This window comes from Leptonychotes weddellii, chromosome 6, assembly GCF_054177405.1.
Source record: "Leptonychotes weddellii isolate Sample4059 chromosome 6, ASM5417740v2, whole genome shotgun sequence".
Lineage (NCBI taxonomy): Eukaryota > Metazoa > Chordata > Mammalia > Carnivora > Phocidae > Leptonychotes > Leptonychotes weddellii.
In genome coordinates, this window is record NC_138374.1 from 113,756,742 (window position 1) to 113,779,491 (window position 22,750).

Here is a 22,750-nt window from a genome sequence, read left to right on the forward strand (position 1 = left end):
TTTTTTTAAAGATTTTATTTATTTATTTGAGACAGAGAGAATGAGAGAGACAGAGAGCACATGAGAGGGGGGGAGGGTCAGAGGGAGAAGCAGACTCCCTGCCGAGCAGGGAGCCCGATGCGGGACTCGATCCAGGGACTCCAGGATCATGACCTGAGCCGAAGGCAGTCGCTTAACCAACTGAGCCACCCAGGCGCCCCTCACATACTCTTTCAATTGAGCCAGCCAGGCACCCCTGGAAAAATAGGTAATTTAAAAAATTTATTTACTCAATTCAATAGAAGGCAAGAAAGGAGATAAAAAGAAGCAAAGAGAAAACATAGTAAATAGGAAATATAAAATAAAATATGTAAGCAATCATAATAAATATAAATTCATCTACAAAGCCAGAGAGGCACTCAGATTATTCTACTTACTTTATGCTGTCTTCAAAATGATACTGAAGGGGATAAAAAAATATGGGGGAAAATATATGCAGATACTCATGAAGAAAAAAACTGATATGGCGACATTAATATCCATCAAAAGATAATTTCCTGCCACCTGCTCAATGCCAACTCAACACACCTTCACCTCAGATTGACAGGGACTCAAACTGACACTCTTCCCCTCAGATTCCAGCCCCTGTGCTCAAGTTTGTGCGCAAAAGTGGGCATAATTATAACAGCAGAATGAAGGATCCCAAATAGTGACACTAATTCTGTGGAATATATAATGGATAAAAGGAGTGTGCTAGGCTGAGAACATCGCCAGCAAGCACATCAAAGAACAATACAGCATGATTCTGGTTACTATAAGAAACAAACCCAGGAAAAATGAAATACAATGAAAACAGAGAGGGAGACAAACCATAAGAGACCCTTAACTATAGGAAACAGACTGAGGGTTGCTGGAGGGGAGGGGTATAGGGGGATGGGGTAACTGGGTGATGGACATTAAGGAGGGCACATGATGGAATGAGCCCTGGGTGTTATATGCAACTGATGAATCACTGACCTGTACCTCTGAAACTAATAATACACTATATGTTAATTAATTGAATTTATATTAAAAAAAGAACCCCCCCAAAAAAAGATAATTTCAAGCAAAAAGCATCAAATTATAGGAAGATATTTCTTACTTGTAAAAAAGGAACAATCCACAAACAAGATATAAAATAATGGAAATTTTAAAACAAAAGCTGACAGAGTAGCAAGGAAATAGTATATCGACATTAAGAGTTGCAGATTTTAACACACCTCTATCAGAAACTAATGTCAAACAGACAAAAATACATAAGGACATAAAGGATTTGAACAACACAATTAACCCGCTTGATCCAATAGATATAAAGCATACATGGAATGTGTATACCATGAGGGTCACACTAAATTTAAAATCAACATTCACTCCTTCATTCATCAAATATTTACCGAGCGCCTGGTATTTGCCGTACGTTGCTCTAGGCACTTGCAATACTTATTAGTCAGCAAGACAGATCCTGGCCTCATGAAGCTTAACATTCTAGCAGGCAGGAGGAGGAGGCAGAGAGTGAGCAATAAACATAATAAAGTATATAGCATGTTAGACAGTGATAGACGCAGTTTGAAATAAAAAGAGTTGGAATAAGGAGGATTGGTGGAAAGAGGACAGCTTGTGGTATCCGGTAGGTTGCCTGAGTAAACCTTGTTGACAGACTGAGATTTGAACAAAGATTTGAAGAAGCTGAGGGAGTTACCCACAAAGATATCTGGAGGAAGGGTGTTCCCAGCAGGGGAAACAGCTAGAGCAAAGGCCATAGGGTGGGCAAGTTCTGGCACATACAAGAAATTATAGAGGTGAATAGTAGGGAAGAGAATCAGATCATGTAGGTATAGGGTGTTGTAAACCTTTGTGTTTTACTCTGAGTAAAATGAAGAGCCATTGCAGGATTTTGAGTAGAGGAGTGCCATGATCTGACTTAAGTTTTAAAAGAACCATTCTAGCTGCTACATTGAGATTAGACTTGAGACAAGAGTAGAAACTGGGGGACTATTACAGTAATCCATGCAAGAGATGATGGGAACTTGGATCATGTGGCAGCAGTAGAGGTGTTGAGGGTTGATAGATTCTGGATATGTGGGATGTGAGGGAAAGTGGAGGCTTGGATGACTTCAGGGTCTATTGGCCTGAGCAATTGGAAAGATAGAGTTGCTGTCAAATGACTTTGTGAAGTCTCCAGATGTTGAAGGTTGGGGAGGAAAATCAGGAATCCAGCTTTAGATATATTAAGTTTAAGATATCTATTAGATATCCAGCTGGAAAAATGACAGATCTGTTGCATCTTTGGAGCATTTAGATGTTATTTAAAGTCATGAGACTATATGACATGATGGAAAGACAATATAGAAAGAGGACTAAGGACCAGAACAATAAGGATATTTGACTAATTAAAATGGATTAAAAACCTAAATGTGAGATCTGAAACCATAAAAATCGTAGAACACAGGCAGTAATTTCTCTGACATTGGCCGTAATAACATTTTTCTAGATTTGTCGCCTAAGACAAGGTAAACAAAAGTAAAAATAATCAATTGGGACTACATCAAAATAAAAAGCTTTTGCACCTCAAAGGAAACCCACTGAGTGGGAGATGTTTGCAAATGATGTCTCCAAAAAGGGCTTAATATCCAAAATATCTAAAGAACTTATACAACTCAACACACATACAAACACACAAAAATCAGATTAAAAAATGGTCAGAGGACCTGAACAGACATTTTTCCAAGAAGACATACGATGGCCAAAGACAGGAAAAGATGTTCAGCATTACTAATCATGAGGAAAATGCAAATCAAAACCATAGTGAGATATCACCTTATACCTGTTAGAATGGCTTAAGTCAAAAATACAAGAAATAACAAGTGTTGGCAAGGATATAGAGAAAAAGGAGCCCTGTACACTGTTGATGAGAATGTTAGTTGGTATAGCTACTATGGAAAATAGTATGGAAGTTCCTCAAAAAATTAAAAATAGAAATACCATATGATTCAGTAATTCTGCTATTGGGTATTTACCCAAAGAAAACAAAAATACTAATTTGAAAAGATGTATGCACCTCTATGTTCATTGCAGCGTTATTTACAATAGCCAAGGTGTGGAAGCAGCCTAAGTGTCCATTGATAGATGAACAGATAAGGAAGATGTGGGGTGTGTGTGTGTATACAATGGAATATTATGCAACCATAAGAAAGGATGAGATTGTGCCATTTGAAACAACATGGATGAACTGCACCTACAGGGTATTATGCTAAGTGAAATAAGTCAGACTGAGATGAAAGACAAATACCATATGGTTTCACTGGTTAGTAGAATCTAAAAACAAAACAAAACAAAACACCCAAATGAATAAAAAAACAAAAAGCAGAATCAGATCCATAAACACTAAGAACAAATTGATGGTTGCCAGAGGGGAAAGGGGTAGAAGATACAGGCTCTCAGTTATGAAACAACTATGCCATGGGAATAAAAGGCACAGCATAAGGAATATAGTCTATGATATTGTAATAGTGACGTGTCAGGATTGATGGGGGCTACACTTGTGAACATAGCATAATGTATGAACTTGTCAAATCACTATGTTATATACCTGAAACTGTTGTAACATTGTGTATCAACTGTATCAAAATATTTAAAATTTAACAAAAAAAAGACATTTGACTAATTATACCTAGGTAGTATAAGTTTCTCTGGTTGGAACATCAGACTTTGTGATCATCCTTCTGAGTGGTTAAAAAGAGATTCACTTTCGGGGCACCTGGGTGGCACAGTCAGGAGTCTGACTCTTGGTTTTGGCTCAGGTCGTGGTCTCAGGGTCGTGAGGTCGAGCCCTGCGTTGGGCTCTGTGCTCCGCACGGAGTCTGCTTAAGAATCTCTGCCTCTGGGGTGCCTGGGTGGCTTAGTCGTTGGGCGTCTGCCTTCGGCTCAGGTCATGGTCCCGGGGTCCTGGGATCCAGCCCCGCATCAGGCTCTCTGCTCCGCGGGAAGCCTGCTTCTCCCTCTCCCACTCCCCCTGCTTGTGTTCCCTCTCTCGCTGTGTCTCTCTCTGTGTCAAATAAATAAATAAAATCTTTAAAAAAAGAAAAAAAAAAAGTCTCTGCCTCTGCCCCTCCTCCCACTTGCCCTCTCTTTCTCTCTCTCTCTTTAGAATAAACAAAATTTTTTAAAAACAGATTTGCTTTGCTCTTGGAGTTTTGATTCCAGCTTTAATGATAGGTTTTGTATACTGCCACTCAGTCTGTATTAGGACCAGTAGTGTATATTTGTAAGATAGCTAGGTCACTAGTAGTCTGTGGTATGGAAAAGGTATTTTATTTTTTGGTTTGTTTAAATATGTGTTTACTAGGGACGCTTGGGTGGCACAATCGGTTAAGCGTCTGCCTTCAGCTCAGGCCATGATCCTGGGGTCCTGGGATTGAGCCCCACATTGGCCTTCTTGCTCAGCAGGGAGCCTGCTTCTCCCTCTGCCTGCCCCTCCCCTTGCTTGTGCTCTCTCTCTCCTCTCTCTCTGACAAATAAATAAGTAAGTAAGTAAGTGTTAATTAAACATACAGAGACTATGACCTTAACTCCCATAAAGCATTGTATTCACCCCCCCAAATTGACTCACCCAGATAGTAACATTACATGCAGCATCTTGCAAACTGATTAGAACAGTGCCTAGGGCACTCAGATTAGTTATTATATGCCCTTTGTGCTCAAACAAAGCAATATGTGGTTCTATGTATGTCAGTCAGTCAGTCGGTCATCGTGGAGCTTAATTCTTTCTGGAATTGCATGCTAAGCAACAGACTCCAGGAATCTAATTAATTTGATCCCCACGTTGGTCCTGTTTGCCACAAACATTACCATGCCTCATGAGCCTCACAAGCTGTGTTTCTTAGAGAAATGCATATGTAGCTCTTACACTCTGCAACAGTGTTTGCCTCCGTATAATTGTGTTTATGTGGAATTACATTGGCATTGCAATGTGGGAATGACAGGGTTGACAGGACCATTAACTTGAGTACCCTGGGAATTGTTCACCCCCTCCCCCATGGCTGACTGAAAGAGCTGTGTTTCTGAATTATATTATGGTGTGGGAGTTTGAAATGGATTTCTTATTAAACGTACATAGACTGTTCTTTACCTGCCATGGGCAAAAATAATTTGGACAGAAAATAGTACTCTCCCTATGAAATGTTTTGTCTTTCAACTTTTTCTCTGTATGAATGGCCTTTTTTTAAATCTCTTGTATCTTTTAGGTATAGGGAGAAACTTTTATGTTATCTTCAGAGTTGTAGGTGTACTTTTTAGCCAGAACCAAAGCTCAAACTTCCTCTGGCAGATCCCTAGTGAAAGGGCAAACTTACGTCCAGTGGAAATTGGAAAGACAGAAAAAGGAAAAATTGGATATTGAGAGATTCACTTGGCACAGAAGAAAATAATTTGAGCATAAGAGAAATGAGAGCATTAGAAACTAAACCTAGCAGTGCAGTGGCATCTTCCATTTTCAACTGTTTTGAAGTATTTTTAACTGAGAGCATGGACATAGAGCATACACAGCACAGAGACAACTCATAAAGCATACGGACAAACTGACGCTATGTATGTCAACAGTATCTGCAAAGCAGAAAGGGTGCATGCCAGGGCGCCTGGGTGGCTCAGTTGGTTAAGCGACTGCCTTCGGTTCAGGTCATGATCCTGGAGTCCCGGGATCGAGTCCCGCATCGGGCTCCCTGCTCGGCAGGGAGTCTGCTTCTCCCTCTGACCCTCCTCCCTCTCGTGCTCTCTGTCTCTCATTCTGTCTCAAATAAATAAATAAAATCTTTAAAAAAAAAAAAAAGAAAAGAAAAAAGAAAGGGTGCATGCCAGTTCATTGTAGCCTAGGAAGGTTCTTTCATGACTTTTCCAGGATCTGTACTATTACAAGAAAATTAAGTGTTGAGTTCTAACTACATTTTTAATGCTAAGGAGGTAGTATTCTTAGTAAACCTAGATGAATGGAGCAGATTTTATATCTGGACCAACTATAAATTCATAATTATGAAAGATTCAAAATTTCTACATGAACCATACATAGATTGCTTTTCTTAGTAATGGCCCTTTGCCTTAAAAGTCTGCAATTACTAATAATGGGAAATATTGTTCCTTTTCTTACCACCTAATGGAGCATTCAGCCAAATTTATAGACTTTAAAGAAAATTACCAAAATACTACAAAAAATAATAAATCAGGTTGATGACAGTTAAAAAACTTGAACTTAAAGTAGAATTTCTGAACCTTTGTGTTTATAATTTATTTTTATAGATTTCTATTACTCATAGCTTATGATGATTCTCTGATTTTATACTTTTAAGTGGTAGGTTACATTGTCAAGAAGCTCATTATTACCAAATACTGAGCCTAAGTTTAAGGCATGTTACCACCAGATGGTAGTACATTTTGCCTGATATACAGATTATAAGCACAACATAAATATCGAACATATCTTTATGCACTAAACAAATTTATTTATTTTAAAGGCTACTCTAAAGTATAATTAAGTATTTTAAGGTATTATAAAAAAAAACGTGGTAGTGTTCAGCATCTTTTTCCTTGACTTTTTTTTTTTAAGATTTTATCCATTTATTTGAGGGAGAGCACACATGAGCGGGGGGCAGGGGCAGAGGGAGAGAGAGAAGCAGACTTCCCGCCGAGCAGGGAGCACAATGCAGGGCTCTATCCTAGGAGCCCGGGATCATGACCTGAGCCGAAGGCAGACACTTAACCGACTAAGCCACCCAGGCCCCCATCTCCTTGACTTTTTTAAGCAACTTCATTAAGATAAACAACTTTTTAAAACAACTCTTGGGTTGCCTGGGTGGCTCAGTCAATTAAGTGGCTGGCTCTTGATTGTGGCTCAGGTCATGATCTCAGGATCATGGGATCGAGCCCCAGGTTGGGCTCCGCACTGGGCGTGGAGCCTGCTTAAGACTCTCTCTCTTCCTCTCTCTGTTCGCTCCCCCGCCACTGGTGTGCATGTTCTCTCTTTCTCTAAAAAAATAAAAAATAAAAATAAAACAACTCTTTACTGAATATTTATACTTGTAACAAAAGTTTTAGATAAGTCATACTGTTTTAAGCACTTATTCAGTGTTTAACCAGCCATATAACCTATAGAGAGAGCCCTTTGGGCTACTTTTAAGCTAATCGAAAAAGATTTAATTTGCTCTGTTAGTGCTTCTGATCAGTTGAAGCATTTTGACTCATCAAGGTATTGTGAGCATTTTGACAGAGTAATTATTCCTTCCTCACGTGGCTCTGTCTGGAGCAGAGTAGGACACATTTAGCATCCCTGACCCTGTCCTACTAAATTGTGATAGCACTCTGCAGTCGCTGTGAGAACCAGTGTCCCCACATGTTTGCACATGCCCCTGAGGGGGTATTGCCCCCACTGTCACCCCAACCCTGAAAAAAACCTCTGCTACGGTTATGGGTTGCCCCCTCTAACTTGACTTGCTACTGTTGTTATCGGATATGGCCTACAAAGAAAGTGTGAGTAGAGGAAAAACTGCGTTAAGTTATTCACATAAAAAAAGGAGGTAGCTTCTCACTTCTGTTTGTCTTTTTCAGCTGTTACTCAGTTTAAATTTAATTGCAAAACACTAAACCTGTACACTAATTCTGGGACAGGTTTCTTAAAGGACCTCTAATAATCCCTTACCCTTAAGTGCGTTTCTGAGAGTTAAACTTTTATAACACTGCAACGTTATTTAAGTATATGAGAGCAAGATGGGAAACATTCTGCAGACTAATAAAAATTGGTAAACTCCATGCTAGGCAACTTGTAGGTCTTAGCTTACTTTGTTTCTGTGTTACTGCCTTGTACCTCAAAATGGCGCTGTCTCCTGTCCCCGCCCCCCCCGCAACCCACCAGAATGTACACAAGCCTTTTAGTGGGTGTGTTTTGTTGGTCTAATTTTTAGCTTTTATTGCCTTTTCATAAAGAACACATGTCAAAAGCCCTGTATTAAATGGAAAGAATTGCATGACTTCCTTCTGCTCTTTATTTCCTTATTATTGGAATGAAGGCCAACTCTTCACTCTGCAATGATTCACTTCAAATGAGAAGTTGAGGGTAAGAGAGTCATTTTGTGGTAAAATCCCTAATATGTCCACCTCACTCAGGAGCATCTCCGCAGGAAAAATCATTAAACATGAGTTAACATCATTGATCTTCCCCATCCTCAAAGAAGGGGGAAGATTTTCATATCACATAAATTAAAAATGAGGATTAAGATGGGAAGATGGAAGGACAAAGGAGTTAAGTGACAAAGAACTTCTGTTCTCTTCAGAACTTCTCATATATCCCCTTTCCCCCAAGTAATGCTTGTGGCCCCTCTAGGTGCCCAGTAATAAAAACAACAGTATAAATAAATACATGGAATAGTAAATGCCGCTCTTATTCACTCTGTCTGCTCTCCTCACTTGGCTGTGTGCTATTGATGGTCTCCTTTAAAAACAGCTTATTTGTTTAGTGTGAAATTAGAAATTACATAAGAACATATGGAAGAGTAGGGCTTGATGGGGTTTTTTGATTTTTGTTTTTTATGTTTACAATTTTTTTTTTTTTTTAAGATTTATTTATTTTGCGAGTGCAAGATCGAGGGAGGGGCAGAGGGAGAAGGAGAGAGAGAGAAGCAGACTCTTCGGAGTGCAGAGCCTGATGCAGGGCTCAATCTTAAGACCCTGAGATCATGACCTGAGGTGAAACCAAGAGTGGGTTACTCAACCGACTGAGCCACCCAGGTGCCCCTACAGTTTTTTTTTTTTTTTAAATTGAAGTATAGTTGACATACAATGTTATATTAGTTTTAGTTGTACAGCATAGTGATTTGACAATTCTATTCATTATGCCATTCTACAGTAAGTATAGTCACCATCTGTCACCATACCGAGTTATTATGGTATTATTAACTATACTCCCTATGCTGTACTTTTCATCTCTGTGACTTGTTATTTTATAACAAGTTTGAACCTCTTAATCCGTTTCACCTATTTTGCCTACCCCTCCAACCCCCTCTCTTCTGGCAACCGCCATTTTGTTCTCTGTATTTATGAATCTGTTTCTGTTTTGTTTGTTGTGTTTTTTAGATTCCACATGTAAGTGAAATCGTACAGTATTTGTCTTTCACTGTCTGACTTATTTCACTTAGCATAATACCCTCTAGGTATGTCCATGTTATCACAAATGGCAAGAGTTCATTCTTTTTTATGGATGAGTAATATTCCATTGTATATACATATACCACATCTTCTTTATCCATTCATCTATTGATGGACACTTAGGTTGCCTCCATATCTTGGCTATTGTATGTAATGTTGCAATGAACATAGTGATACACATATCTTTTCAAACTAGTGTTTTCATTTTCTTTGGGTAAATACGCAGCAGTGGAATTACTGGATCGTATGGTATTTTTATTTTTAAGTTTCTGAGGAACCTCTATACTGTTTTCCATAGTAGCTATACCAATTTACATTCCCACCAACAGACGTGAGGGTTCCCTTTTCTTCACATCCTCACCAACACTTGTTATTTCTTGTCTTTTCTATAATAGCCATTCTGACTGGTATGAGGTGATATCTCATTGTGGTGCTAATTGTTAATTTTAGCAGTATGGAGCCCTCACTTTGCAGTTATGTAAATCTTGAGATTTCCTATCATCTCTTTGAAGACAATAATCATGTCTTAAAGAACTTTATGTAACCTTAATAGTACCTTGCATGGAGTAAGGACTTAATAGTGTTAGATGGATTGGTGGAAGAAAAGTATCAGTTGATTAAAAATAAAAATATTTTCAGGACACCTGGGTAGCTTGGTTAAGTGTCTGCGTTCAGCTCAGGTCATGATCCCAGGGTTGGGTCCTGGGATCGAGTCCTGCATCAGGCTCCTTGCTCAGTGGGGAGCCTGCTTCTCCCTCTGCTTGGCGTTCCCCCTGCTTGTGCTCTCTCTCTCTCTGACAAACAAATAAAATCTTTAAAAAATAAGTAAGTAAGTAAGTAAATAAATAAATAAATTTTATTTTGTCCTTATATTCATAAATGGGGCTGAAAATGATTGCTGTATTTCAAACACTTAGTTCCAAAAGGAGGAACAGGGATCTTAAACTATTTATAGTTCTTAATTGTTAATATTTGACTCATTACCTTCTTCCTTAAATCTAAACTAAAATACTGTATATTGTGCCTACTCAGAAGTTTATAAACTAAGCTACCAAAAAAAATTGATTTGCAGGAAGCAGCATAAATATTTTTGAAAGGCAGGGCAGCTGGGTTGCTCAGATGGTTAAGCATCTGCCTTCAGCTCAGGTCATGATCCCCAGGTCCTGGGATCGAGCCCCGCATTGGGCTCCCTGATCAACGGGGAGTCTGCTTCTTCCTCTCCCACTGCTGTTCCCCCTGCTTGTGCTCTCTCTCTCTCTGTCAAATAAAATCTTAAAAAAAAATTTTTTTTTTGAAAGACTAGATAATGTCTGCCAATTTAACAGTGTCCTTTAGGCTTTGAAGACCTTGTGGTTTAGAAGCCATGCTTACCTTCCAAGAGGAACTTTCCTATGCTTTTTTTTTTTTTTAAAGATTTTATTTATTTATTTGACAGAGAGAGACAGTGAGAGAGGGAACACAAGCAGGGGGAGTAGGAGAGGGAGAAGCAGGCTTCCCCGCGGTGCAGGGGGCCCGATGTGGGGCTCGATCCCAGGACCCTAGGATCACGACCTGAGCCAAAGGCAGACGCTTAACGACTGAGCCACCCAGGCGCCCCTATGCTTTTTTTTTTAAGAGAGCACAAGCAGGGGGAGGGGCAGAGGAGAGAGAGAAGCAGACTCCCTGCAGAGCGGGGAGCCCTCCATGGGGCTCTATCCCAGGACCCTGGTGTCATGACCCCAGCCGAAGGCAGACGCTTAACTGACTAAACCACCTAGGCACCCCTACTTTTGCTATATCTGATGAAATGGATGATGGGAAAGGATTCTTTTGGCCCTATGCCAAAAATACAGTTTTAGAGATTACAGTTCTAGATGATTGAGTTTCAGGTTTGGGGCCCCATCAGTAAAGTGTAGGCCTAATGTTTCTGTCTGTAGTTATACAGCATTTATATATTGACTTAAACATCTCATAGTTTAGGCTCAATTCTGACTTTCACAAGTGCTAATAGAGAGGGTCTTTCTGATCCCCTTAGCCAAAAGCACTTCAGAACTTAATTCTGTTATTGTGTTTCCTTTTTTGTAACAAAAGAACTTGAAAGGTATAGATAGGGACCATTTGAGATTGTGAAACCCCTCTGAGATCATTTTAATTTTAAAAGTAACTAATTCCAAGAGATTAGATTTTCTGTGATTTATAGAATGATAAAATAAAGCTTCTATGGGTTTTACAATCTAATAGAATTATGAGTTTTATTTTTAGTAGTTGTTCATAGTTGATATATCATTTTGCAGGTATATCCACCCCCTTCCTATGCACACACATCCATTTATATTTGTATACTCTGCCCTCAGGAATTTTGAAAAATTAGTTTGGCTCTGAACCAAAGAGCGAATTATGTTCTTTCACCTGTGTCTTCACATCCTGTCTGTCCTTCTATACTCTTAATCCTTGCCCTATTCAGAATCTTTACCAGATGAAGTTTTTAAGAAAATATTTTTAATCTATCTGGATAAATATCAGGACCCCTTCTGCAGGCTCCTAGTCTATATGGAATAGCAAATACAGCAAGCAGAGTATCTAAAATGTTTTTTTCTGTGAACTTAATAATACCATGTTTGATACCCAAAATGTAATATGCTTACAAATTCTAACTACAGTTTCCCTCTTCATATGGTAATGAACACTGTTGATCTTGAAGTATTGGTTTATTGGGGGAAAGGGGGAACTGTGTTCTTCAACTAGGGAAAAAAAAAAAAGTTGGAATTCCAAACATGCCTTTTTGAGATGACAGTCAGTGGTATACTGGTTCCTCTAGTTAAAGCCCTTCAGTGACATTCAAGGAATCTCCATTCATGCCTTAGACCAACAAAGGATTTGCAGGGTGCATTCGGGTAGTGTGTTTGTATGGTGAAACTCTGACAGTTGGACACTAGAGATGATTCTGGGAATTTTATCAACCATAATAAAATCATTCTTTGGTGTTTGTCCACCAAAAAAGAAAATTTTCCTTAGTAAGTAGTGACTTTTTGTAGTATTTTCAGATTTTACTGATCAAGCAATATAATATTGGGTCAGATTTAGTTGAGAGCACATATCTTTTGCCAGTTTGATAACTCAGGGATGAGAAGACTATCCTCCTCTCATGCCAGGTAGAAACTACTCTTTCTCTTCTCCCCAGACTTGTACTAGCTCTTTGTTCTTTGCTTTCGAACTTTTTTGACCATGACTCACAGTAAGAAATGCATTTTACACTGTGACCCAGTATATAGATGTGTTCTAACAGAAACAACGGTTCCATGAAAGCATACCCTTACTCTCTGTGTAATGTACTCTGAAATTTGCTATTCTGTTTCACTTTTTATTGACCTGGTTGTGAACCACTAAATTGATTCATGACCACCTAATGAATCTTACTTAGTTCATTGTGCCTTTAGCCCAAGTGATTGCTTACTGCCATTAAAAAACCCAATTCTTGGGGCGCCTGAGTGGCTCAGTTGGTTAAGCGACTGCCTTCGGCTCAGGTCATGATCCTGGAGTCCCTGGATCGAGTCCCGCATCGGGCTCCCTGCTCGGCAGGGAGTCTGCTTCTCCCTCTGACCCTCCCGACCCTCCCCCCTCTCATGCTCTCTCTCTGTCTCTCTCTCAAAAAAAAAAAAAAAACCCAATTCTTTGGTGAACACAAAATCTTAATTATATCTGTAATGAGAGACTATCTTTTGAAAGTTCTTTGGGGTTAAAAGAAGTTACCTCATTTGCCCCCATTTCCCACCCTCGTAATATGAAAGAACTGGATGGGTTTTTTTAATTTTTAATTTTGAAACAATTTCAAACTTACAGAAATATTTTAAGAATAGTACAGGGGTGCCTGGTTGGCTCGGTCGATTAAGCATCTGATTTCAGCTCAGGTCATGATCTTAGGGTCCTGGGATGGAGCCCTGTGTTGGGCTCCCTGCTCAGCCAGGAGTCTGCTTGTCCCTCTGCCCCTCCCTCCACTCGTGCTCTCTCTCTCTCTCAAATAAATAAATAAAATCTAAATAAAAAAGAATAGTACAAAGATCCTTGTATAGTCTTCACCCAGAGGCCACATTCAAATTTCACCAGTTGTCCCAATAATGTTCTTTGTAGCTGAAGAATCCAGTACAGGATCACACATTAAACCTGATTCTCATGTCTCTCTAGTTTGGTCTTTCCTTGCCTTTTGTGACCTTGGGTTGTTTGTTTTTGTTTTGTTTTGTTTTCTTTTAATATATTGTTTATTTATTTGACAGAGAAAGTGCACAAGCAGGGGGAGAGGGAGAAGCAGGCTCCCTGCTTAGTGGGGAACGTGATGCAGGGGCTCGATCCCAGGGCCCTGGGATCATGACCTGAGCTGAAGGCAGAGGCTTAACTGACTGAGCCACCCAGGTGCCCTGACCTTGGTATTTTTTAAGATAACAGGCCTGTCATGTATGTCCCTCAGTTTGGGCCCAGTGTTTCCTCATAAGTATACCCAATTTATGCATTTTTTACAGTGTCAAAGAAGTGATCCTTTGCTCTTCTCTTTGTGCCTTAACAATTTGTCCCACTACTTTGTAGTACTTTGATCACTTTGTAAATCAAGATAGTGTCTGCTAGGTTTCTCCACAGTAAAGCTGCCTTTTCCTCTTTTAAGTATTTTATGAGGCAATACTTTGAGATTATGTAAAATCCAGTTCCTCATCCTATTTTTATCTACTAGCTTTGGTATCCACTAATGTTCCTTTCTTGGATTGATTTTACGTTGATGTTTGCCAAGTAGTCATTTTTCTAATTTCATTCCTCCTTCTACATTTATTAGTAGGCATTCTATTGTAAGGAAGAACTTTCTCTCGTTTCTTTTTTTCATTCATTTATTTATATTAATGTGTGCTCATGGGTTCCTCTTTTGTTCAGTGGGTTGTAACTTTTCACTATCATTATTTGTTTTGATGCTCAGATTGTTTCAGATTTGGCTTTTTAACCTCTCCATGTCCTTTCGTCATGTTCCCATTATTGTTAAAGTGCTTCCTTACTTTCTGACACAAGAGACCGAGGCTTATTTTCTATCCCTGCCCCAACTCTGGAATTAGTCATTTCTCCAGGGAGCCCTGTTCCTTTTAATGGAGAGTGGCACATAGAAACAATGATCTGGGCACTAGGTGTGTGAAATGCTGCTGGAGTGTTGCTCTTCCCACGTCTCTCAGTGCACAGAGCTAGGAAATACATATATAGATGCATTTACTTAGACACACGTGCACACACACATTCTTACATCTTTAGTTATTTATGTCTGTATATATTGAAAATCACTAGTTCACATCAATACCTTCGATCCTGCGTATCACAAGGTTTATCCTAGGTTTCCCTTTTTTCTTATTTATACCTGCCTTCTCCAGCATTGAGAAACCTCGCTCCCATTAGCCTCAAAATGTTTGTTTATTTGTTCAACCCCCCTGTATAAAGCCAATCCCCTAATTAGACTAGGTTACTGCCTCTTGGTATTGAGAGGATCAGATGAGATAATGTATGTTAAAACACTTTTTTTTCTAAGATTTTATTTATTTATTTGAGAGACAGAGTGAGCAAGAGAGCACAAGTGGGGGGTGGGGGGCTGAGGCGGAGGGAGAAGCAGACTCTCTACTGAGCAGGGAGCCCAATGCGGGGCTCAATCCCTGGACCCTGGGATCATGACCTAAGCCGAAGGCAGATGCCCAACCGACTGAGCCACCCAGGTGCCCCAAAACACTTTAAAATATAAAAAAGTTTACCACTGCCTAGAAGTAGATATAAAAAAGAAGTAAAAAGAGACAAGAATAATAGTTGGGAGTAGTAGGCTTTTACATTTCCTCTTCAGTTGCCAGTGAGTAATGAAATCGCTGTATAAATCTTACAGAAACAGGTCAGGGAACCGACTGGTCATACTTGTTCTTGCCATGTCTTTGAGGAATAATGTAACCTGGTGACTTTCATTCTGGAGAGTGAAAAAGTATCCCTCCTAATCCTTCCCTAGACAATCGTGCTTGCTATGAGAATGTTACTATTTAGGTTTACGTCAATATTTCTTTTCTAAGTGAAAAGATCTAATAAAGAAAAACTCACTCTTACCAGATGAGATTAACTATATAAGTAGGATCTAAAACGTAAGATTCATAAATCCTAATTCCCAAAATAATTGGCTTTTCAGACACAGTATAGTTCTGGTTTGTGGTGGAATTGATCGGTCTTCTTAAGTTTTTTAGATTGGGAATGAAGTAAGACCTCTTTTTTTTTTTTTCTTTTTTAAAGATTTTATTTATTTATTTGAGAGAGAGAGAGAATGAGAGAGAGCACATGAGAGGGGGGAGAGTCAGAGGGAGAAGCAGACCCTCTGCCGAGCAGGGAGCCCGATGCGGGACTCGATCCCGGGACTCCAGGATCATGACCTGAGCCGAAGGCAGTCGCTTAACCAACTGAGCCACCCAGGCGCCCAAGTAAGACCTCTTTTAATAAACCCTTGTCAACCGGTTTCCTCAGACCAACCCCCAAGAAGCTGATCACTTCCCTTCATTTAATTTCACAAAATTGGTTATAAGAATAAAGAAGATGTCAAGATAATTAGAGGAAAAAAGAGTGGCATGCTGGGAAGGTTTGAAGGAAAAAATATAAATTTTGTGTAGGAAAAGGAAGGGCAGGATAGAGTTTCCAAGAGCCCAGAGAGAAGTGAGTTGTTACTTTGGGGCTAAACTCATTGGCTTAGAAAGCATTTGGCCTAGAAATGTTGGATAGGGTAGTGATGACAACAGAGTGCAAAAGATTAAATTTGAGATGTTTCAAGGCCAAATCCAAAAACCTTCAACACTAAGCAAATAAATTCCTTTCTTCTTAACTCTTAATTGTCCCTGTGGGTAATTCAGTCCTGTAGTCTTGCATTTCCGCTCCTGTCTCTGCTTTCTTTCTTCATTTCTGACCCTTTTCCCCTTACCTGTACCCCTTTCCCATCTTGTTCTTCCCTGATTATGGCATTTTGGAAAACTCTGTTAAGCTGTATACTCAGAGACTCATCCATTAAAGTCTGTAATGTACAGAGAGTTTCCTTTGCAGTGGGCCAAAGTTTCAATTTGCTGGGCTTCCTTGTGGTGCGGCAGGAATGACCTGTCATTCAAGTGGAACATAAAGGGCCTGAAGGTGCTTTGACTGATGTGTCTGTCAGGGCTTTGTTACTTAATAGATCCAGAAGTTGAAAAGTCCCCATTCTCATATTTAGCGAACTGTTCAGAGAAATCAGCTGTTGAAACTGCTGCTTATTACTCTAATTGAAGCAGTGGATACCAGAAAGTTTGGTGGGTTTCACCCCTGAGCATGTTCCCAAAGAGCCTCCCTTTATTCCTAGAAGCTGGCAGGCTTTCTTTTCCTCCTGCAAGTGGCAACCCGAATTCTGAGTTGAAAGTGAATCTTTGCCCTTGGCTCTTCTCCAGCATTCCTCGCTGAGCGAATAGGGATTTGGAATGTCAGAAAATAGAAGAGGGGAGGGGAAAAGATGTGTGTATGACTGTGAGTGTTTGTATGTAAAAGCAGCTTCGTCTGGGAGGACTTAGGGAAACTTGACTTCCTCAGATGGCTTCCTTCTCATAAACTCTGGGTTCCTTATTTGTATTTTTTTTGTTTTTTGTTTTTTTAAGTTGTTTAACCTGAATTCATCACAGCAGTTCTAAACCCCTTCCAGCCCAGTGGAGTCAAGCTAAGGAAAAACAGCATGATTTCCAGAGGATTTCTGTTTCTTCCCTCTGGATAAAGTGACGGTAGTTCATCCCAGGCTCGTCTCCAGCAGGATCCAAAGTCGTCTTTCCTCTGGGATTTAATCCAGTGTCATCGGGAAACTAGACTCAGGTTTTATTGGGGAGCAAGTCTCACTAAGAAGTGTCCTTTTGGGAGAATCAAGGACTCGATCTAGGCATAAAAGGTGTGGCTCAGCACAATACCCTCCATCGTAAGCTACCAGTCCCGAGCACTTGTGGTTGAAGCTGGACTGAAAATATTGATGGAACACGCCTCTCAGATTCTGTTTAACTGTGGACTGGTTCAGAGCGCAAGACTATAATTTACAGGGTGGCTTTTATCCTTTATTTAGTTCTCTCCAAAGTCTTCTTGCATCAAGTCAAAAGGAGAGATTCTGTGAGGGTAACCCTGCAGGGACGGTTTCCCAGCTTTGCGTGAAGAATCCAGTGGTTGAGTGTCTTCCTACATCCTGAGGAACCATGTCCTCTGTATATACCCGAAGTAAAGAATTCACTCGGAATAGGAAATCTCAGTCTGATTCTCCCCCAGCATCTCCCTCCCCGACTGCCAAGACACTCCGAGTAAGCAGCATTTTATTTACATATGTTCATAGTTGTGTCAAAGGTGGAGAATGTATATGTAACTTGGGGAGTTAGGTTTAGAGCAAAGGCATTTCAGAGCATATGGGAATTGGTAGAGGAAAAAAGAAAATTTGAAAGTAAAGACCCTGTTAGCTTTTCTGCAGAAGGTTATGGTTCATAATACTTACTGTAGTCTTAAGTAAAAGCAGACTTAAATATGTCAGACTACAATTTCTGTCTTAGCTTTTAACTGTCAGTTGTAAGCTGCCTGACAGTAAGATTTTAGAGTCCTTGTCTCTATATCTTACAGGCGTTTCTTAATTTCTGTGGCTATTTTTAGTTGTTCCCTTTCTTGTTTTTTTCGTGGGTCAATACTATGTTTCTAGAGAAAGAGCTCCCAAATGGCCATGAAACTATATACATTAAACTTCAGTTATGTGGAAGTTCCTTATGAACGTTTGTGTAGGCATGTATGTGAGAGTATGCCCTTGCCTGTTTTATGTGTCCATTGAGTGATAGCGAGAAAAAACAAAACAAGCAATACTTATGGACACTTGGAGTCTTTCTTACTCCTCAGTCACCATCAGGAAATTTCATGCTTATAAACTCAGAGAAAGAACTCCTAGCTGTTGACAACCAGCTGCATGGAAGTGTTTGTAATGTCCTAAGCAGATCCACTTGAGTTTTTTTCTCGAGCGTATGTTTCTGTAGAAGCGATTTGCATCTGATTTAGTGTCTTCCTCTGTAAGAAACTGACAAAAGCAAGGACTGCTACCAATAGCAACCGATGAGAAGCCCCGATGGGCATATTAGGTAGTAGGCAAGGTAGCAGTTCCTTCTTAGGGAACAAGATTGTGCTCTACTGTATATACAGAATAACAAATATCATGGTCATAGCTTCCTTATTTGGGGAGCTGTGGGGGGGGAATCTGCAAGAAACCTGAAGTGACTTCTGCATTTCTGAGTTATTTTATATTCATTTTCAGGGTCTTTCTCATGGGATAAATTATCATGGAGTGGCATTTGCTCTGTGACATGTTGGTCTAGGACATCAGCTAGGGATGTTTAGTTACCAGAATACCAAAAGGATTTTGTTATAAAGCTGTTTCATTCATGACTTCTTTTGGTGAAAGGACTGAGAGGCTCAGTGTATATGTCACCATTGTTGAGTTCCAGGAGAGTTTCATAGGCTGCTGCCTTTCTTTTCTAAGGAGCCATAGAGTGTGGGGCACCAGGGTGGCTCAGTCAGTTGAGTGTCCAACTTTTGGTTTCAGCTCAGGTCAAGATCTCAGGGTCGTGGGATCGAGCCCTGCGTTGGGCTCCGTACTGAGCATGGAGCCTGCTTGGGATTCTCTCTCCTTCTTCCTGTGCCCTGCCCTGCTCACACGTGCACGCTCTCCCTCCCTCTCTCTGTTTCCCTCTCTCTCTCTCTCAATTAATTAATTATTAAAAATAAAAGGGACTGTAAACATATACTTATTAAAAAAAAAAAAAAGCAGCCACAGAGTCCTTCCCCCTCAGCAGCTGTTGGGTACTTTTTGGTGGCTCCCAATTGAGGTCCACAAAATGGAGCACTTTTAGTTCAGTAGTGTTTCCCTTTGTTCCCGTCCCTCTTATCAAACTCAGCAATATCTTTGCTGTAAAGAGCCCGTTGTTAACATTTGTTCACTACTGTAACCACAGTTCCTGGAGCAATGTGTGATACCTCGTGAGCATTCAACAAAATCTGTTTAATGACACACACGCCTTTTCCCTTTCTGTTTGAACCCATTTCTTCTTTACAGTTAAGTACTACTTTCTTCTTGTCGCAGTCCTAACGGCTGTCATCCACCCTTTCCACCCTCATTCCATCATCCCCACATCCCTGACTTTTTAGACAGAGGTCATTGTGGGAGAGAATTTGAAAATTTGGATTACAGGAAACCAGCACATGGATGGCCTTAATAAGAGACTGCATCCCAATTTTAGTGGTCAGTGGCTGTGGATTCCCATAATAGCATCCACTTACTGTAACCCAACTTCCAGGTCCGCATAGCCTTAGGCTCTACTATAAAGAGTGTTGATGTTTGTGTATCATTCACGTTCTATTATGTTGCTTGTGCCTTTACTGTCTGAGAGAGTGAAAGATATGCAACACTAATTTGGAGGCTGTTGACACTCTGAATGGGTTATAAAACTAAGATTTATCTCTTAAGATTCCCCTGTAGCCTAGTTTCCCCTCATGTCCTAACTAATTAGGGTGCTGCTTACAAACTTTTTTTTTTTTTTTTTAGATTTTATTTATTTATTTGACAGAGAGAGAACACAAGTAGGCAGAGAGGCAGGCAGAGGGGGAGGGAGAAGCAGGCTCCCTTGCTGAGCAGGGAGCCCGATGTGGGGCTCGATCCCAGGACCCCAGGATCATGACCTGAGCCGAAGGCAGACGCTTAACCGACTGAGCTACCCAGGCGCCCCACAAATGGGTTTTGAATGCTATGACCATCCCTCTTCTCACTCTGTATGTGGTGGTAGTGTTACGCTCATATGCCTTCTGATGCCCGGTTATTTAACTGGCTGCTGCTTCACCTGCATTACCTCATTTAACCCCCAGCCACCCTGGAAGGTGGGTGTTGCTATCACCATTTTACCTATGAGGAAACCGAGATACATGGAAGAGAAGTGGCTTACCCACATCACTCAGCTAGTAAGCAGCAGAGCCTGGTATCTCTGGGTCCAAAACCCATATTTATCCACAACAGTGATTTCATACCAAATACATTGGAAGGTTAAGGACTTTCTAGGGTCAAAGATGACAGTTAAAAGCTTGGGTAGCTGTGGGAATCCAAAGTTCAGGCATAATGAGGACCCAGGAAACTGAAATTGTAGGCAGGAGGAAGGCAGTGTCTACAGACCAACAGAGGGAATTGACAGGCTCTGCTGAATCTCCCACGCCTGATTCTCGAATCCTAGTCAGAGCATATGAAACCATGGATCCCACAGAGCTTGAGACCTTGTGGGCTACAGGTCTTCATATTTCAGAGGCAGAAATACTTAGGTAAAGATGCCGGGACACGTCTGTGTGCATCTCAGAGTTAAGATCAGAACACCTTTTTCTCTCTCCTCATGCAAACTTGTGCACATTCGGTTTTCTGCTAAAAGTTGCACCAAGAGGTGTGGCCTCTGAAGCCAACATTCTTCAAAACAAATGATTGAACTTTTGAGCCAGTGTATAAATATTTATGATTTTTTTCTTACTATTGGTAAAGAGGCTAAATATTAAATGCTTCCATATAAGGAAAATGCTCTCAAAGGGAATTTTTAAATAAAGGTTATTCACATGGGGAGCATATTTTGGACACCTTGCTCTTAGCCAGATGTTCAAGAAGCAGTATGGGCAAACTATAAACTGTAACTCAAACAGGTATAATTTTTAACTTGAGAAAACAAACAGCAGGATAATTTATCAGTCCTGGAAAACTGAAACTATCTTATCATACCTTTACTTTTCAACTCTCAACAGTTTCTGATACTTTTAACATTACATAATTCAGTGTTTCTGTACTCAGTAAACTAGGGCCCTTTTTAATAATATAAAAATGTAATGCTGGCCTAGAGATTGTACAACTAGTATTCTCCCTAATGAAAAATCACTTATATAGAGAATAGTACATCTTACCACCTAAGATTTTACTTTCTCTAGTTTGTAATTCAAAAATAATATTTTTCATTCTCTGAACACAAAATTACACTGTTAAACGTGGTTTTTAAAAATATACCCCTCTTGGGGCACCTGGGTGGCTCAGTCGTTAAGTGTCTGCCTTTGGCTCAGGTCACGATCCCAGAGTCCTGGGATCAAGCCCCACATTGGGCTCCCTGCTTTGAGGGAAGCCTGCTTCTCCCTCCACTGCTCCCCCTGCTTGTGTTCCCTCTCTCATTGTCTCTCTCTCTGTCAAATAAATAAATAAAATCTTAAAAAATACACCCCTCTCTTTCCATAAGGAAAATATCCATCATCCATTCTTTTAGTATCCCCACCCCCCGATCCCCCACTAAAATGGCTATTCTGGGGTGCCTGGGTGGCTCAATCTGTTAAGCATCTGCCTTTGGCTCAGGTCATGACTCCAAGGTCCTGGGATCGAGCTCCACGTCAGGCTCCCTGCTTGGCGGGGTGTCTGCTTCTCCCTCTCCCTGTGCCGCTCCCCCTGCTTGTGTGAGCTCTCTCTCTCTCGCTCACTCTCTCTCTCAAATAAATAAATAAAATATTTTTTATTTTTTTTAAGATTTTTATTTATTTGACAGAGCACAAGCAGAGGGAGAGAGAGGGAGAAGCAGGCTCCCTGCTGAGCAAGGAGCCCGATGTGGGACTCGATCCCAGGACCTTGGGATCATGACCCGGGCCAAAGGCAGCCGCTTAACCAACTGAGCCACCCAGGTGTCCCAAATAAAATCTTTTTTAAAAAATAAAATGATTATTCTAAGTGGTATGCTCTTAGTATTTGCTGTTTTGATCTCTGTTGACCCTGAATAGTGAAATAATTTTAAACAAGTCTTTTGGCTTTCACACTAGGTTCACACTAGTCCAACATCTCTTTTGTCTCTAAAATTTGTGGAGCTCCCTGAGTAACAGATCTACCCATCTCTGATTTTTTTACTCAGGGAAAGCAGAACAGCTTCCGGATTCACTCAGATTACTTTCTTTTCTTTTTTTTAAGATTTTTATTTATTTATTAGAGAGAGCAAGCGCGCACGCGCGCATGCATGAGCAGGGGTCGGGGGGCAAAGGGAGAGGGAGGAGCAGACTCCCCGATGAGCTCAGAGCCTGCCACAGGACTCCAAGCAGGCCTCCACAAGGGGCTCAATCCCAGGACCCTGGGATCATGACCTGAGCCAAAATCAGACACTTAACCGTCTAAGCCACCCTGGTGCCCCAATTCACTCAAATTTCTAATGGGAACCATACCAGGTATTTATGTATGAGAATTTGAAGGCTTAGCCTCTGTTCTCACACTCTGAAGCAACTACATGAGGTGCTGGGTTCACACAATTAGTAGAAAAACTTCCTTTTGATGTAATTTTCCAACACTGAAAAAAAATAATTCTGAACTACAATTACATTAGACACCTCTAGCTCTTGCTTTTTACTCACCGTTTATATTATCGGGTCTCAAGTATATTAATTCTATTAACTTAGAAATTAGTCAATTTAGATGGTTTAGCAGGTCTAAATCACCTTGAAAACAAGAGCCAGGTAA

General features: G+C 40.4%; 1 protein-coding gene across 8 annotated transcripts in view; it reads left to right on the top strand.

Moving 5' to 3' along the window:
* The window catches only part of LOC102743929 (protein phosphatase 1 regulatory subunit 12B), a 144,778-nt gene that overhangs the window by 84,060 nt on the left and 37,968 nt on the right, over window positions 1–22,750 (top strand). The window contains exon 1 of one of the 8 annotated variants that reach the window (XM_081824996.1): window positions 15,644–17,519. The exons of 6 other annotated variants lie outside the window; for them this stretch is intronic. In XM_081824996.1, coding sequence (XP_081681122.1) covers window positions 17,418–17,519 — 102 coding nt within the window. In that variant the 5' untranslated portion in view covers window positions 15,644–17,417. Of the gene's footprint in view, window positions 1–15,643; window positions 17,520–22,750 lie in introns of those variants that run through there. One more of the 8 variants, XM_081824998.1, reaches the window with a different exon arrangement.